The sequence below is a fragment of the Trachemys scripta genome, chromosome 7, assembly GCF_013100865.1.
Source record: "Trachemys scripta elegans isolate TJP31775 chromosome 7, CAS_Tse_1.0, whole genome shotgun sequence".
NCBI classification, from domain to species: Eukaryota; Metazoa; Chordata; order Testudines; family Emydidae; genus Trachemys; species Trachemys scripta.
The window spans coordinates 24,165,746-24,180,555 of NC_048304.1; the positions used below are offsets into that span (position 1 = coordinate 24,165,746).

At 43.5% G+C, this 14,810-nt stretch overlaps 1 protein-coding gene across 2 annotated transcripts in view; it reads right to left on the reverse strand.

The window, feature by feature from the left end:
• Window positions 1-841: 841 nt before the first annotated feature.
• The window catches only part of ABHD6 (abhydrolase domain containing 6, acylglycerol lipase), a 35,550-nt gene continuing 21,581 nt past the window's right edge, over window positions 842-14,810 (reverse strand). For both annotated transcript variants that reach the window (XM_034775945.1, XM_034775946.1), the window contains exons 6-10: window positions 12,569-12,701; window positions 8,195-8,352; window positions 6,306-6,360; window positions 5,110-5,210; window positions 842-2,671 (exon numbers count right to left, since the gene is read on the reverse strand). In XM_034775945.1, coding sequence (XP_034631836.1) covers window positions 2,495-2,671; window positions 5,110-5,210; window positions 6,306-6,360; window positions 8,195-8,352; window positions 12,569-12,701 — 624 coding nt within the window. In that variant the 3' untranslated portion in view covers window positions 842-2,494. The remainder of the gene's footprint in view (window positions 2,672-5,109; window positions 5,211-6,305; window positions 6,361-8,194; window positions 8,353-12,568; window positions 12,702-14,810) is intronic.

Consider the following 14,810-nt stretch of genomic DNA (forward strand, 5'->3'; position numbering starts at 1 on the left):
ATTCCACAAAGGGACAACAACCTTCCACTTTAGCTGAGTGGTTAGCACACTCACCTGTGATGTGGGAGACCACTGGTTCAAGTCCCCCTTCTACCAGGGGAGGAAAAGGGATTTGAACAGGGATTTGCTACCTCTCAGGGGAGCGCCCTATTCATGGGCCTATAGAGTCATTCTCTTTCTCTGGCCCAATTTAATTGAATAACTAAATAGTAAGTGGAAGAATTTCAACAGAAGAGGTTGAGAGAGCCCCACATCAAAATACTCCATTGTGTAGTGGTTAGAGCAGTCATCTGCAAAAAGTGGCAGATCTCTGTTCAAATCTGAATGTGTGTCAGTTAGAACCTATGTACCTGATTTGCCATTTGAAATCCAATTTTACCTGAAGCTTTTCAGGCCCAAATCCTGTATTCCCATTGAATGCAATGGCAAAACTCCACCGACGTTAAAGAAAGCAGAATTTGGCCCTCACTGCTAGCTTTATGTCTCTTGGTACTCTGAAGTAATCATCATTGCAATTGGGCTTTAATAACACAGTTCACAGAAATTTCAAAATACCCACCCCCTCGATGGCCAGCACTATCTACCCCTTTCTCCCCCCCCCCCCCAAATGAAAAATTCATGCATGGAGCACTCCGTAAATTACTAGATTTTAATAATAATTTAAGTCCTTTGCATATTCTGGAAACCATGTAAACATCTAACAACTTTTTTTTCCAGCTTTTCACAAATAAAATTGTCAGCCACTTTGTCTGTATTTATTCCTAGAGTAGAAACAATGACCAAGCAATTAATGTAATGTTTCTGATTTTTCTCTTTAAATAAAAGACAGACTAGCAATGGGTTTCATATACAGATTATAGTACATTGGAAAAGGAGCTCAAAGGTGGCTCTTAGAAATGCAGGCTTAAATAGAAATATACAGTCTACAAGAATCTTTACAGTTTAGAAAAAATGTCAAATGTTGATGTCCAAGTAAGAAGTCCAAAGGGAATGAGTGGTGGCAGGTGTATAATGATGTCATCCCACACGCTTTCAAGGAGACAGTGCACTCTTGAGCTTTCTACTAAATACAAGCAATGCTTGAGACCAAGGAGCAGATTCTCATCAGTGCTGCAGCATGAACTGCTGCATAGCTTGAATGCATGCACAGCAGCTGATCTTGAAGATACACAGGGACATGAGCTGCATAGTTCTGGGGGTGAGGCAGTCCAGAATCAATCTCTACATATCATAAAAGGTGCATCACAGATAACAGAACGTAACTAGTCTGGCTCTTTTGTTTTGATATAATTTCATTTAGATAAAAGTTACGACTATAAATTTAATTACACATACAAATCATCAAAAGGAAACACTACTGTATTTTGTACTTTTCTGCACCACTATATTTTAAAATGCATTCCATTGGAGCTTATAATACATCTGCTAGCAATTCATATTGTAAAAGGTGTAAGAAATACACGAGCCTGTATAGCATCTAACCAATATTATTACAATTATCTCATTAAGCTTACATCTGTTACACTTGTTTTCAATTACATTACCAATCACAGAATTCACAGAATTCATTAAGAAACTCATTATGTACATCAAAATATTCAGCAACACAATAGAATATAAAAGATCTAGGAGCTCACCCCTTGTGTTAACCTGAATTTGTTCGTTCACTCATCTATATACAGTATTATTGCTTAATCAGGCCCCAAACCTAAAAGAATAAATGGCTCCAGGAGTTTTTCTCCACTTGTTTTAATAACCATCTTGAAACTGCTCTCCATATTTGAGTGGTTATATACATGGGCTTAACATCAAAAGAAAGTATCCCCCTTTAAGCAAAGCCAGATTGTACAAACACCTCAATATTCTAAACTGTTAAGGCAGTATATATACACAGGAGCTGTTCAGGGAGTAAAAATCCATCCACAGTAAGTGTAAACATCCCAGACAGACACTCATTTTCCTTTTGCGGACTAAGTTTTATGTGTTGCCTTCATTTTCTGCATAAATCATAAGTTAATGAGTTATATCAACAGCACTTCAGCAAATGCCTGGAACATCAGAATTCTTTTATAACAATTTATCATGCAATGCAATAGATTCTAAGTAGCAGAAATACCTTAAATCTCAGTCTATGAAGTTCTCCCTCTTCACTTATTCCTTCCATATTCTAACAACGTCTAACACCTATGTTCCAATAAGTTTTACATTAAATACGATCACATATCATGGGCTGCATAAACTCCAAGTTTTCAGTACATTCCATGGCTAGAATTTTCTGATTTTCTAGTTTTATATTTAAAAAACTGGAGATTGCTCAATGGATCCCTTAGGTCACTGTGTGTTGTTAGCGCTACAGCTTTACATATCAACGATTCTGGTTTCCTCAGGGACTCTGGCACATTCGCCATGTTTTGTACAAGATCCCTGAGAACTTATCACAGCATCAGTAATTCACAACTCAAAACATGTTCAAGTGCTTGACTCTACATGAAGTTCAAGCTAGTTTCTTATTGTTCTCTGTGTTGTGCACCAATGCGAAAAATTCCAATATGAGCTTTGCCGTTTTCCTGGGCCGCTCCACTACCACAGAGTGTCCACAGTTTTCCAAAATATGTACCTGACAGTCAGAAATAGATTTTGCTAGAACATCTGCTCCAGAAACATCCAGAACCTGAATGACAGAAAAAGTAGTAAGAACCAAAGAAAAAAGTCTCAGAGTTGAATCTAAGGCTACATCTTCACTACGGGGGGGGGTCGATTTAAGATACGCAAATTCAGCTATGCGAATAGCGTAGCTGAATTCGACGTATTGCAGCCAACTTACCCCGTTGTAGGGATGGCGGCAAAATCGACCTCTGCGGCTTCCCGTCGACGGCGCTTACTCCCACCTCCGCTGGTGGAGTAAGAGCGTCAATTCGGGAATCGATTGTCGCGTCCCGATAGGTCGATTTCTACCCGCCGATTCAGGCGGGTAGTGTAGACCCAGCCTAAGTTTTTATTGGCTGTTCCATGACCCTGTTTGAACCATCTCTTGTGTATTTTTACATCAAAATGGGATACTAAATTACTGTGGAATGCATTTGTTTCCCCACATCAGATTCTTCAGGAATAGCTCATATCCAGGTGTCTCCTCTGCCCTCCTGCACTGTGTACAAGCCAGGCCTGGCATTGGGAATAATTCAGGCACAGACCACACACAACAGAATCCTACTGGTGACAATTTAGGCACTCTCTGTGCACGTCTGTGTACACGCATGCGTGTAAGTGGGTAAATCATATACCTCTATCCCTTGCAGCACAGTTTTATAAACAAAGTGCTAACATGGTTTGCAGACCAAAAAAAAAAAAAAAAATCCTTGTTCATATTGATGCGGGAAACCATTTTAGAACCCCAAGTGTAGTGAGCACTGTGGCTAGCAGAGTTCTGTTCCCAATGTGAATGGAGTCTGAATGTTCCCACCACTTACCCAGTTCCACTGACAATGTTCACCATAGACGTCTCTCCGGTACATATGCAAGTCTCTACTTTTATTTCTATTTCATCTGAATTTCCCTATCACTTAACATGATCTATGAGCATAGGAAAGGCTTTAAAAAGACTAGGTTTCTCTCTGGCTCCCCTGCCGGGTTTAGAGGTCTTGGGGCAACTCAGGCTACTCTATAGCATCTTCAGCCACAGTTTGGGCTCTGTTTCCCTCTTAGCTGTTATCAGCAGGGGCTCCAGAAGCACCTTCTCCCACCAGTGCTGGTAGCACCTCTCCTGTCAGAAGTGTCTGTTCCCCGCTCTGTTAGGGTAACTAGGGAAGATGACTAGTAGGATCCATACAGCCCACACTCCATGAAGGGGAAACCAGCCCTCATCTGGCAAATTTTATTCAAGGTGGACATGACCCCATTGGCAAAGAGAGGTAGCCTATGGGTGGTCTGGGAGGGGAAGCAGGGACTCCCAGGGAGAAGGAGTTATCACTAGGGTACCTTTCACAAGCACTACACTCTTTAAAAATAAAAAATGAGTTCCAAGCTCATCACTCCTTTTTATTTTAAAATCCATCCTATTTCCAGCTGGTTCCAGACCACTTACTGGTTCTGACAGTGTTACATTTCCCCTTCTATCCCACGATATAGGCCCCAATTTTGAGTTCCCGACTAGGTGTGGTTGGGGGGCAGAGCAGGGCAGAAGTGGCTCTAACCTATCTTTCAGTCCTTGGATTCCAGGGCTGTTTGGGAGCCTGCCTGGCTCCTAGTAGAAGTTAAAGCAACCTCACAGTTGTTCTAGTTCAAGCTCTGCTCATGGCTTCTTATGAACCATGGGAAGCAGAAGAGATCCAGAGAGCATAATACACTGGCCTCTCTCCCTCCCTCCCCACCTCCTCCCACCTCTGAAAGCCCTCTATGATGGGGACAGGCGTAGGGCTACTCCGGCAGGGGAGCTCCCTATCCCTGCAGCACTTCCACCACCTTTCGGCCACCACAGCCGCGTAAAGGGGCTCTGGCGCAGGGAAGAATTGACATTATAGCCTCCCTTCTACACAGCTCTGCCCCTGCTTATGTCTCAGCCGGTTTTCCTGTATTCCTTTGCACCCAGGTACACAATCTTCTCCTCTCTCCTTTGCAAACGTGTGCACGCACATGCTCCTCTCCTCACTCCTTAACATTCCCTTGGTCTCCTTCCCAATCTTGCATCCTTGTGCCTTTTTTTTCCTCTGCCGCCTACCCAAGGAACAGCCTCTCTCTTCCTCGTTGCCAAGACAACTCTTTTTTTACTTCAAAATTCTTCCTCCCAGCCCACTTCTTTCAGTGAGCTTTCCACTAGCTGCTCCCTCCCTCCCGACAATTAAGCAGACAGAATCTGAGCGCCTGGTAGCCAACTCCCTTCCCACATCTGCTCTCCCTGTCCCCTTTCCTTTCTGTTGTCTGTTCCCTCCTATCATCCTTCATAGACTCCTGTATGACTAGGAGATCCCTGGGGAAGACAGGGACCTTGTGTTCTTACTACGGGTCTGTAAAGCACCATGCAAGTCACTAGTGCTAGCTATCTAACATTCATACAGCTGGAAATGGAGCACCAATCCTTTACAAAAAAATAAAACAGCACAGCAGCAGCAGTACCTGATCTTGTTTTCCCCAGATGATCTGCGTTGGGGCTTTGATCTTGCTCATGTTTTCATGAAGAGCGTGTCTGGACTTTTCATCTGTAATTTCTAAAAATACTTTTCAGCAGAGAAGAATTAGTCAAACACAAGTGGGATTTGTTCCATTTACTGCTACTCAGCATGGCCCGAATCCTGAGTGAGTGATTTCCTTTATTCCTTCAGCAGGCTCCTGTGGCCACCAGTGAGGGTTTGCCTGAATAAGGAAAACCTGCAAGAGGGGGCGACAGTCGGAGGGGAACACTGCTGTGTTCCCAAGGGGACTGTACCCCAGTTGGCCCACAGGGGAGCAGAACAGGATATAGGGCCTGCCCGCAAACCACAGATCACTCCAGGATCCATGAGTGGGAGGACAGCATGTCTGTGACCTCTAGCATGACAAGATTCTCCAACAGCCCCACTCTGTTAGCAGGCGTTAATTAAAGCTGACCAATGATTAAAGCAGATACAAACAGGAGGGGGGAAATTAACTGTCCAGCCGAGGAGGAGGGCTGCTATATTCTTTTAATGAGAAGGGGAGCGGCACTCCCCTCCCAATTACTTCCCCCTTATTTCAGCCCCTGAAGCGGACCCACCAGGGCAGGTGCAGCTGCTCTATCACACCTCCCTTACATTCAGAAGAGGGAGCTAGGGTCTGGAATAGTCAGGCCCTGCGGGGTAGCCAAGCCTATGGAGAAGGATTTGGCTAGGGGGTGCAGGCAGGGTTTTTCTGGAGTAAACATTTGATTAATAAACCTGAGGGTCTGTTTTCTTTTTCTCCTTTTGGGGGAGGCCCTCTGTGAAGAACGTGTAGTTTGTTTGGAGCTGGGTGGGGACTCTGTCAGCTCACAATACTGCTGGGCAGGGGAAAGACGGGTGCAGAAGAGACACACAGACTCTGGCTGTGTCACTCCATCCTTAGCTCCTCACAGGGCTGGTTGCAAGAAGGGGGGGGGGGGGAGGATGATGCGTGCCCCATGACACTGTCCCTACACACTCCTCCACCAGCAGGAAATCTCCACACTGGTGAAGCATCCACCACAGGGAAACCCTGTTGTGGAGGCAACTAGGTCCCCTTCTGCATGAGGGGGGATAGATTTGTACACATACTGAGTACTTAGGATACAGATCAAGAGATTGTGTTTGGTTCTAGCAGAGCAGAACCAGCGCACTTACATTTCCGGTAAAATTCGTTATGTGGAATGCGAACATCAACAAGGCCCTGCAGGATCTATAAATAAATAAATGTGTATCAGGGTAAGAGAACAGAACACACCACACACGGCCCACGCGCTGCCACTTAGGTGACAGCACATGGAGAAGTTTCCTGGGGACACTGGACAAGACTGTGCCCAGAATCTGATTCTGGGACCTCTTCTGGTCTGTCCTTTTGTGCGTTACACAATGTCATTAAAGCACAAGCTTACTTGGAGACACCTTCTGACGACAGGTTGTTGCCGTAATGCCTGGGAAACAAGGCTTTGTTACATCGCTGCAGAGCAAGAGAGTAAGCATATTATTCACACAAGATCTGACTCCTCAAAAAGGAGCTACAAACTTGTAGGATAAAAAGGAAGCAGAAAAATGTCCTTCATAATGTGCAATTGAAATGTGCTATCAAGCCAGACTATGCACTCTTGCCAGGTTGCCTCAGGAGTTATCATACATTTCTTTATTATTCACATAAAAGTAATACTTCTCATTACCTTACCTTGGCATTACTTTACATTTCCTCTTCTCCTATAATTAATCAAAGACTTCCTAAGGAAAACATATTGCTAAGTTCCTTTTTCCTCACAATGGAACAATTAACATTTCCATTGAATTCGCTAAAAAAAGAACAAACAAGTCGCTTATGTACTGGATGATAACTTTTCATCTATCTAGCTTTTCCTGTTATCTATATATACTAAAAGCATCCAGACTTCCCACCAAGCTGCCAAAGAATTTAGATCCTTCCAACAGAAAAGCATCAGGCGTGTATGGCTGGAAAAAACAAAAGGAAAGTGGTCTAAACCACTAAAGATACTAGTTAGATGCAGAAATTATTGGGGGAGGTTCTATGGCCTACTTTATACAAGAGGTCAGATTAGGATGATCATAATGGCCCTTTCTGGCCTTAAAGTCTATGGAAAATTAGAGACCGTGGAAAATATTTTCCCATTAACATGCTCATCCCTAAGAGGGATAAATCTCCAGAGAAGGGCAGCACCACACGAGCAAGAGACCCCCAGGAGCACTGACCTGACACTGTCTGCAAGGGTTGCTGTAAAGAAGTTACATTTCTGAACAGAAACCTTCTGAAGTTTCTATGAAGTCAAAAAGATAGAAAAGCTATTGGTAGAACTATGCAAACGCCAGACCCTCTACAGCCAACGACCTGTATGTCCATTATAATCCTTCCTGATTTAATCAAACAAAATTAGTCATGAATAACATGCCCCTTTGTAAAGATCCAATTTCAGAGATACTCAAAATGAAGGACTAGTGATAAGGGTGACACCTTCCAAGTTGATTTGGAGCACAAGAAGGGGAGGAGAGAGGAATTTTGGCAGAAGTCCCGCACCTTTTCATTAGCTCTTCTGGCTCCTTTCAAGAAACATGAATACACAAATGCCACGATTATATTTCGGTGTATACTTTCAGATATATTTCTGCTAGGATCACATCAATGATGAATCAAAGCATGTTTGACCTAGTGAAGACTGCAGAATTGGACCTGAACAAATATAAATACAAATTTCTTGCCCTGATGGACAATTTCAAACTGTGTCTTAGGGGGCCAGTATTCGGTGCAAATTGCTAACAGTTCTTTCTTTCCCATTCCATAAATATATAGCAACATTACCTGGAGAATTACACTGTTCTAAGCTACATCCTAGATTGTGCCATTTCAGTTTCATTGTCTTTGACACAACCGTTCTGTTTAAAATGCTTGGATTTCAGTGAGAGGCAAGCTTGCCCTCTCACTCTCTCTGTGAGAGTTATTCTGTTTATGGCCCATCCTGGCCAAGTCTACTACCTTCTGTCATGATTAAAGAGGATGACTGACTAGGATTTCTTACCTGCTGAGGTACTTTAAAGCGCACGTAAGAACAAAGCTTCAGCATGTCTGCCATTTCCTCAGGCGTTGATGGAATTAAAGGAATCCTGTCAATACGTTCAGACTCTTTCAGCTCCCGCAGACGCTTAAGAAATTTGTTATCAGTTGGATATGGCAGACCTACATACGATGAACAGAAATATCCACATGCTAAAATCCAAAAGTGACAACAAGACAGCCCTTCCTAGAGATGGCAACTTGCCACAGAAGGTAGTTACTTCTGGGCATAGTGTACATTTGACTGTTGTAAACTTTCACGCAGCCATGACAGCCTCCGCTAATAGCTATGGTAATCAAACTAATAGCACTAAACACAGCGCAAAAACACACCTGCTTTGTGTTCCTCCCAGTCCCCCTTTCTTCTGAAGAAAAATAAACCCTCTGATTTTGTCACATACTATTCAAAATGAACTGAGACCGATGAAGTGTTAATCAAGATATGGTTCTGCCCTGCAACACCTTGGTATCTCTGTCCTGTGGGAGCCTCTCATAAATGGAACCTGCCAATTTTACCGAATTGTGTGAAGTGGATGAGAGAACCTTTGTAATTTCTCAGTTGAACCAGAATTTCAACTAGTTTGTCAGAGTTCTCACAAAATAACTCTTTTCATTCTCTCTCTTTCTCTCATTCCTTGGTAGATCTGGATTTCTCCTGTTTTCTAATTTCCGGAACCTTTTTTCCTAAAAATTTTTAAAAGCCTATCAAAAGGAACACTGCCATTTTCCATAGGCCACAATTTACCTACTTACAAAACAAAACACCAGTGAATCCCATTCCCAGTTCCATCCATGGAATTAAAATTTTATGACTATATATAATATATATATTATATAATATATAACCTATTCCTGAAAATGATCGAAGTTCAGCCAGGGGAACTCAATTACCGATTTCTATGGCCTACTTGCCTGCTTACTCATTCAACCAACGGGGTGTGTATAATTACACATTATACATGTATAGTATTTACCAAATGATATCTCAGCCCTCCCTATTCACCATAGCTTTGACCCGACTGCTCCCGTGGCTGGTTGCCTCCCAAACACTATGCAGAGAATTTCTCACTTTAATAAAATAGGAAGTGCATTTCCTTGATACACTAACAGTGCATTACACAGGAGGAAGCCAGAAGCCGCAGCAGGGAAGGTGGGTACTCAATTGCAGGTGTGGAAGGAGATGCAGAAGGAAAGCTAAGAGCATACAGTGGGTGCAGGATGCAATCTGACAAATACTTTACATATATTATGAATGGATGTTTGCTTGCTGGAATGGTAATACCACCAACAGCTAGTGGGCTGAATAACTCATCACATACAGGAAGATAGAAACAAACCAACAAAAAATCCTGATGAAGATAGACACAACAAACCAATCTCCATTTTCTATTATCTTTTTCTAATTATTTTTATAGTTAAGCTGCAGCAGGACATTGTAAGTCTCCTCATGATGTGGGACATACAATTTGCAGGCTGCTGTTGCCACCTGCCCGCCAAATGAATTCTCAGGCAGGGAACTCCTGAAGCACCAGCACTTTATTACTGGATGCATCATTTGCTAAGCTATCTCTAGGTGCTGGGAAATTAACAATGCACACTGCAGAGAAAATACAGAGCCAATGGAATTAAATATTTATTATTATTATTAAGTGACACTAGGCTTTACACAACATTTTTGCAAAAATTTTCCCCAACCAGTTCTACTTCAAACCTGTTCACTAGGAGGTGACTCTTCAGGAGTCTGATTTGTCTTGTGTACCCTCAAGTTTCACCTCATTTAAAAACTACTTGCTTACAAAACCAGACATAAAAACACAAGAGTGTCACAGTGCACTATTACTGAAAAATTGCTTATTTTTTTTCATTTTTACCCTAGAATTATAAAATACATCAATTGGAATATTAACATTGTACTTACATTTTAGTGTATAGTATATAGAGCAGTATAAACAAGTCATTGTATGTATGAAATTTCAGTTTGTACTGACTTTGCTGGTGCTTTTCATGTAGTCTGTTGTAAAACTAGGCAAATATCTAGATGAGCTGATGTATCCCCGGAAGACCTCTGCGGACCCCCAGGGATACGCGTACCCCAGGCTGAGAACCACTGGCTAATTCATAGATGCCTGACACACACACACAGACAGTTATTCACATCACTTTCTTTCTCCAGAGCAGCACAAGTGATAACTAGGTAACATTCCACTTTGCCCTTTATTTCTTGCCTTGGAATCACTAGTTTATTGGATAAGAAGCAGCAGCAGCTGTTTTGACAACAGGGGCAAACACCAAAGCCTTCCCTGCACGCAGATAACGCTGTGCCAACACTCAGACACATTTGTAGTATTTAATTCCCTAGCTTGTACTGAATAGTCCGGCCAGGTATTAAGACAGGAGAGTAAGTTGATGAAATGTGAAATTCTGCATAACCAGGTACTTCAAAATTCACATTTACTGAGTAACTTCCCTTCTTGTAACAGTCTCTAAACAGCTGGAGAGAGCATGGGGGATTTAGTGGCAGATTTGGGAAGAATCAACTAAGCGATCTTCCCTTTTAGGCTTTCAGAACATGCAGGATCCAATTCTCACTTACAGTAAGGCCTCTTTACAGCTCCCTGGCAGCGTAACGATGTCTTAAAGCAGGGCCAATGTAATTTACACCCGCTTCAAGACTCTTACGTTACCAGAGTGCTGTAGAGAGGCCTTACTGTATGTGAGGATCGGACCTGTAGAGATGAGACTATACAGCTAAATCCCCCGCAGGTTTAAAACAGACACTTCTTATGAAGTCAGTTCATATCACCTCTCTTGACCACCCCGCTCCACCGCCACCCCCATTTCCATTCATCTCAGCCACTCATGTCCAAGCCATACGGCTTTGTGCTCTCTCCCTTAGAAACATCACACAGAGCACAAGGGTTGACGCAGACGCTGCCTAGCTACCCAACAGTTAAGATTAGACTGTTGGCAAGAAGCATCATTGGCAGAAGGTGTTTCAATTTACAAGTTTCTAGTCAAATGGGTATTACGAAAAACTGATTTTAAGACAGGTCTAAGGGTTTTCTTTCCACCATGCTGAAAACAGGAAGACGACACATTTAGCAATCTCTCAGTTGCATACAACACTGAACGTTTACACACACACTACCAAAACATTCAGAGCTGCGTGGGGATTTAGCCCCACAGCTAAGCCTCTGCCAGGTTCTGGGACTGGACAACAGGGGATGGATCACTCAATAACTGCCCAGTTCTGTCCACTCCCTCTGAAGCATCTGGCCATAGTCAGAAGACAAGATACTGGTTTAGCTGGACCACTGGTCTGAACTACTATGGCCATTCTTATGTTCTTAACTCATTCCAATTCCAATGGCAATCCTGGAACTAAACCTCTGTGCCTCGTATGAAGATGTAAGGGTCCACATTTAGGATTCCCGTTACCTCTCAATGTGTCTATAACAGAAGTAGCTGCTGTGATACCAAACGCCACCACTCCAGGAGAGCCCAAACCGTTTGATCTACAAAAGCCAGTAAGGAAACAGCAACTCTTTCGCTGGGCCTGCAAATACTCCTCCATGTTCCTGGTCCCTCCTCCTATCTACACTTCCATCTCTGCCCTCCCTCCCCTGCAACAGATGGCAAAGCTACTCCCTGCATTGCAATTTCTGAAAACCTCTACCTTGGTGTAGCATAGGCTCCAAGATAGCAGAAAGCAAAGGTGCTGATGATGTGTGTCGTCCTCCTCTGCAGTGGGCATTGTGGATGGGGAGGGACCAATTAAGGCAGCTCTCTTTCTGCCCAGATTCGTCCTCCACTATGTGCATGTGTGAACATTCCATTTTAAATGTTCGCAGCTCAAATAAATTCAGAACCAACCTTTTTCAAAAGCATAGATTGTCTGTCCCCCCAGCTTCAGCCAATATTGAGCTATGCAAACACAGTTGTTGTTTTTTTTATGGTGTGTGCAGAAAACAAAGTCACCTTTGGGCTGCGACTAAGCACAGACCGTTTCAGCCTAAACAGGAGTTTGCTGGAGAAAGCTGTGAGAAAGGGGGCTTAAAACACAGACTGGAATTCAGCTTTCACAGCATTTGTTATCTGACACTTCATGTGCTGTGTTCCAGGAGTACATGTACTGTTCTGTTAGAGTCTAATTAGTCTTACGGAGTATAAATAAATCTAAACTGGATTCTAAAATCTCAGTTGGTGCCAAATATTTCTTCCCACTATCTAATTCACAAAGTTTACACTGGATTCAGTACTACCTGAGGTGCTCTAGGTTCCTTTGGTACAGAGTAGATACCTAGCTACTTCCATACTCAGTTTTTATTGCGCCACTCACCTGCAGGGCATACAAGAGACAGGCTGCAAATCTCCGCTGGGTATTGAGCAGCATAAACTCCTGCAACATTTCCACCCATTGAGGTGCCGATCAGGTGAAAAGGTTTTCTGTTCAGCTTGATACATTCAACAAACTGAAATGGAAAGGGCAATGAGGCCACAGGGAGCAATTGCACAGTTACAATCAGAGTCATTAGAAAAAATAAACTCCAAAGCTACAGCATATAGTAATCATGAGGTCCTGGCAGCATTGCAGTAAATCCTAAAAGCAAAGCTAGAGCAGTGTGGTGGATCCACAGAATCTTAAGATTCCCCGCGCGTCCTCTTTAAATAAAAGGAAACGTATTTCCCATGGAAGGCGTTGGCTTAACAGTGCAGAGGGTGGACATCACCATCCACAGAGCAGGGTAAGCTTCCCCACCTTGTCCCTGCAAAGTGCCTTGTCCCTGAGCAAGAGAACAAGCTTGAGAGCTACAAGAGTAGTTTGGGGTCCATGACCTGTTAGTTTTTAGCCACTGCTGAGATTGTCAAATTAGCAACAAGCGTGGAAGCAGCATCTGTGACAGGATACCTGCCCACTGGAATGGCACTGAGAACACCGCTCTCCTTTCCTGTTGTTATTTTTATTGTTTCACAGGTCTGGCTGGTGCTTGACAGAAACAAAAACACAGGTCCCTGGCCCAGAGGCGCTCACAAACTAGAAGGTTAGCAAACAAGCGTTGATGATAACTTTCAGTCGCTACTGACCCAGGCAACATTGGAACAGCTAAGACTTAAAGGCTCTACAGGCCGTTACCAAGCCTCTGAACCATCCAGCCTCATCTACATCCCTCTTTAAAGGAAAGGAAAATAAAGAAACAAAAACAAATTGCAGTCTGATCCACGTTATAGAGAACAACAGTCCCTGTTTCACCTCCTCCCACCTTCCTGCTTGGTCTTGTTCTTATCTCTCCTACATTCCAGCCCCATCCATCCTGATAATGCCAATAAGGGACAAGGGGCAAAATGCAGACTTATAAAATACAAAAGTGTGGTCCCCACCTGCTGTTTATTTCTGCAGCATCTTACCAACCGCCTCTCCATTTTAAGAGCTCTACTGCAGAGATCAGCTTAAGAGAGATTTAACGCTCTCCACCGAGGCCTGATACTCATTCACATGTAGGTTCCTGTACACCATTCCGGCAGTGCAGAGGTGTTCGCATAAATAAGAATCTGGCCCAGAATATATTATATACTTAAATCAAATGTGAAGTAAAAAGCAACACAGTCACAAGGAAGGCATCTGCTGATGATGCCAAAGAAAATGGACAGAGATACTTGGCAGCTTTTACAGAGATGGGGATTCAATACCAGTCTATAAGGTGCCAGAGGACTCTTTGTCGCTTTTAATGTGATAGAGCGGTGCGTGAGTGACTTGGGGGGGAGGGAGGCGGGCTTGTAGGTGGTGATCCTGGATCCCTGCCCATTTTCACTGCTGGCTCTTGAAAAGATTTGTGGGTGGAGAGGAACTGAAATCAAATCAGAGTATATGACTGGGGAAAATGCCACTGCTGTGCCTCCACGTCCCGTCCCCCCACCCCACTACCGGCATTTTTCTTCAGCCCTGCCATACCCCTTAATTACAACCCTGCATGGCTCAGCCATTATGCTGAAAGGAAAATTTACACATTTTATAATCTGAGCAGCAAAATACAAAAAAAACCTCTTCCATCATACGAAGCTCCTGTGAGCTGCAGGGTTTTAAGAACTCATCTGATTCTGGGACACAGGGTTCTAGCAGTAATTTGCACACTGAATTTTCTAACGTATTCAAATGTGCCTAAAGCAGTAAGACTGTCCAGGCTAATCAGTCACGCGGTAGGGGGTTAGTCCTTGAAGGAACAGAGGGACACGTTCCCTCTGCAAAGTTCCTTCTGCAGGATGGCTGCAACTTAGCCCATGAAAGAGAGCCAAGGAGCAAAGGCAATACTGGCCCGTTTAGTGATCCAAAGGAATGCACAGCTGAGCTGCAGGAGGGGAGGGGAAAGGAGAAGTAAACTGCACTTGCTACAGGCCAGGAGTAGATGATTTCCCCTGCAAGAAGAGGTGAGCAGGGAAATGACTTCTCTGGGCTTTTCCTGCGGTGGCACACTCGCATGCTGCCATCTATACAGGCCTGAGCCAAGGGCACAATCTAGCCCTCCATGTTTCACCTTCAATCCTCTAAAGAGAAGAAATCCTGGTTTCCAATCACTTCAAAGACA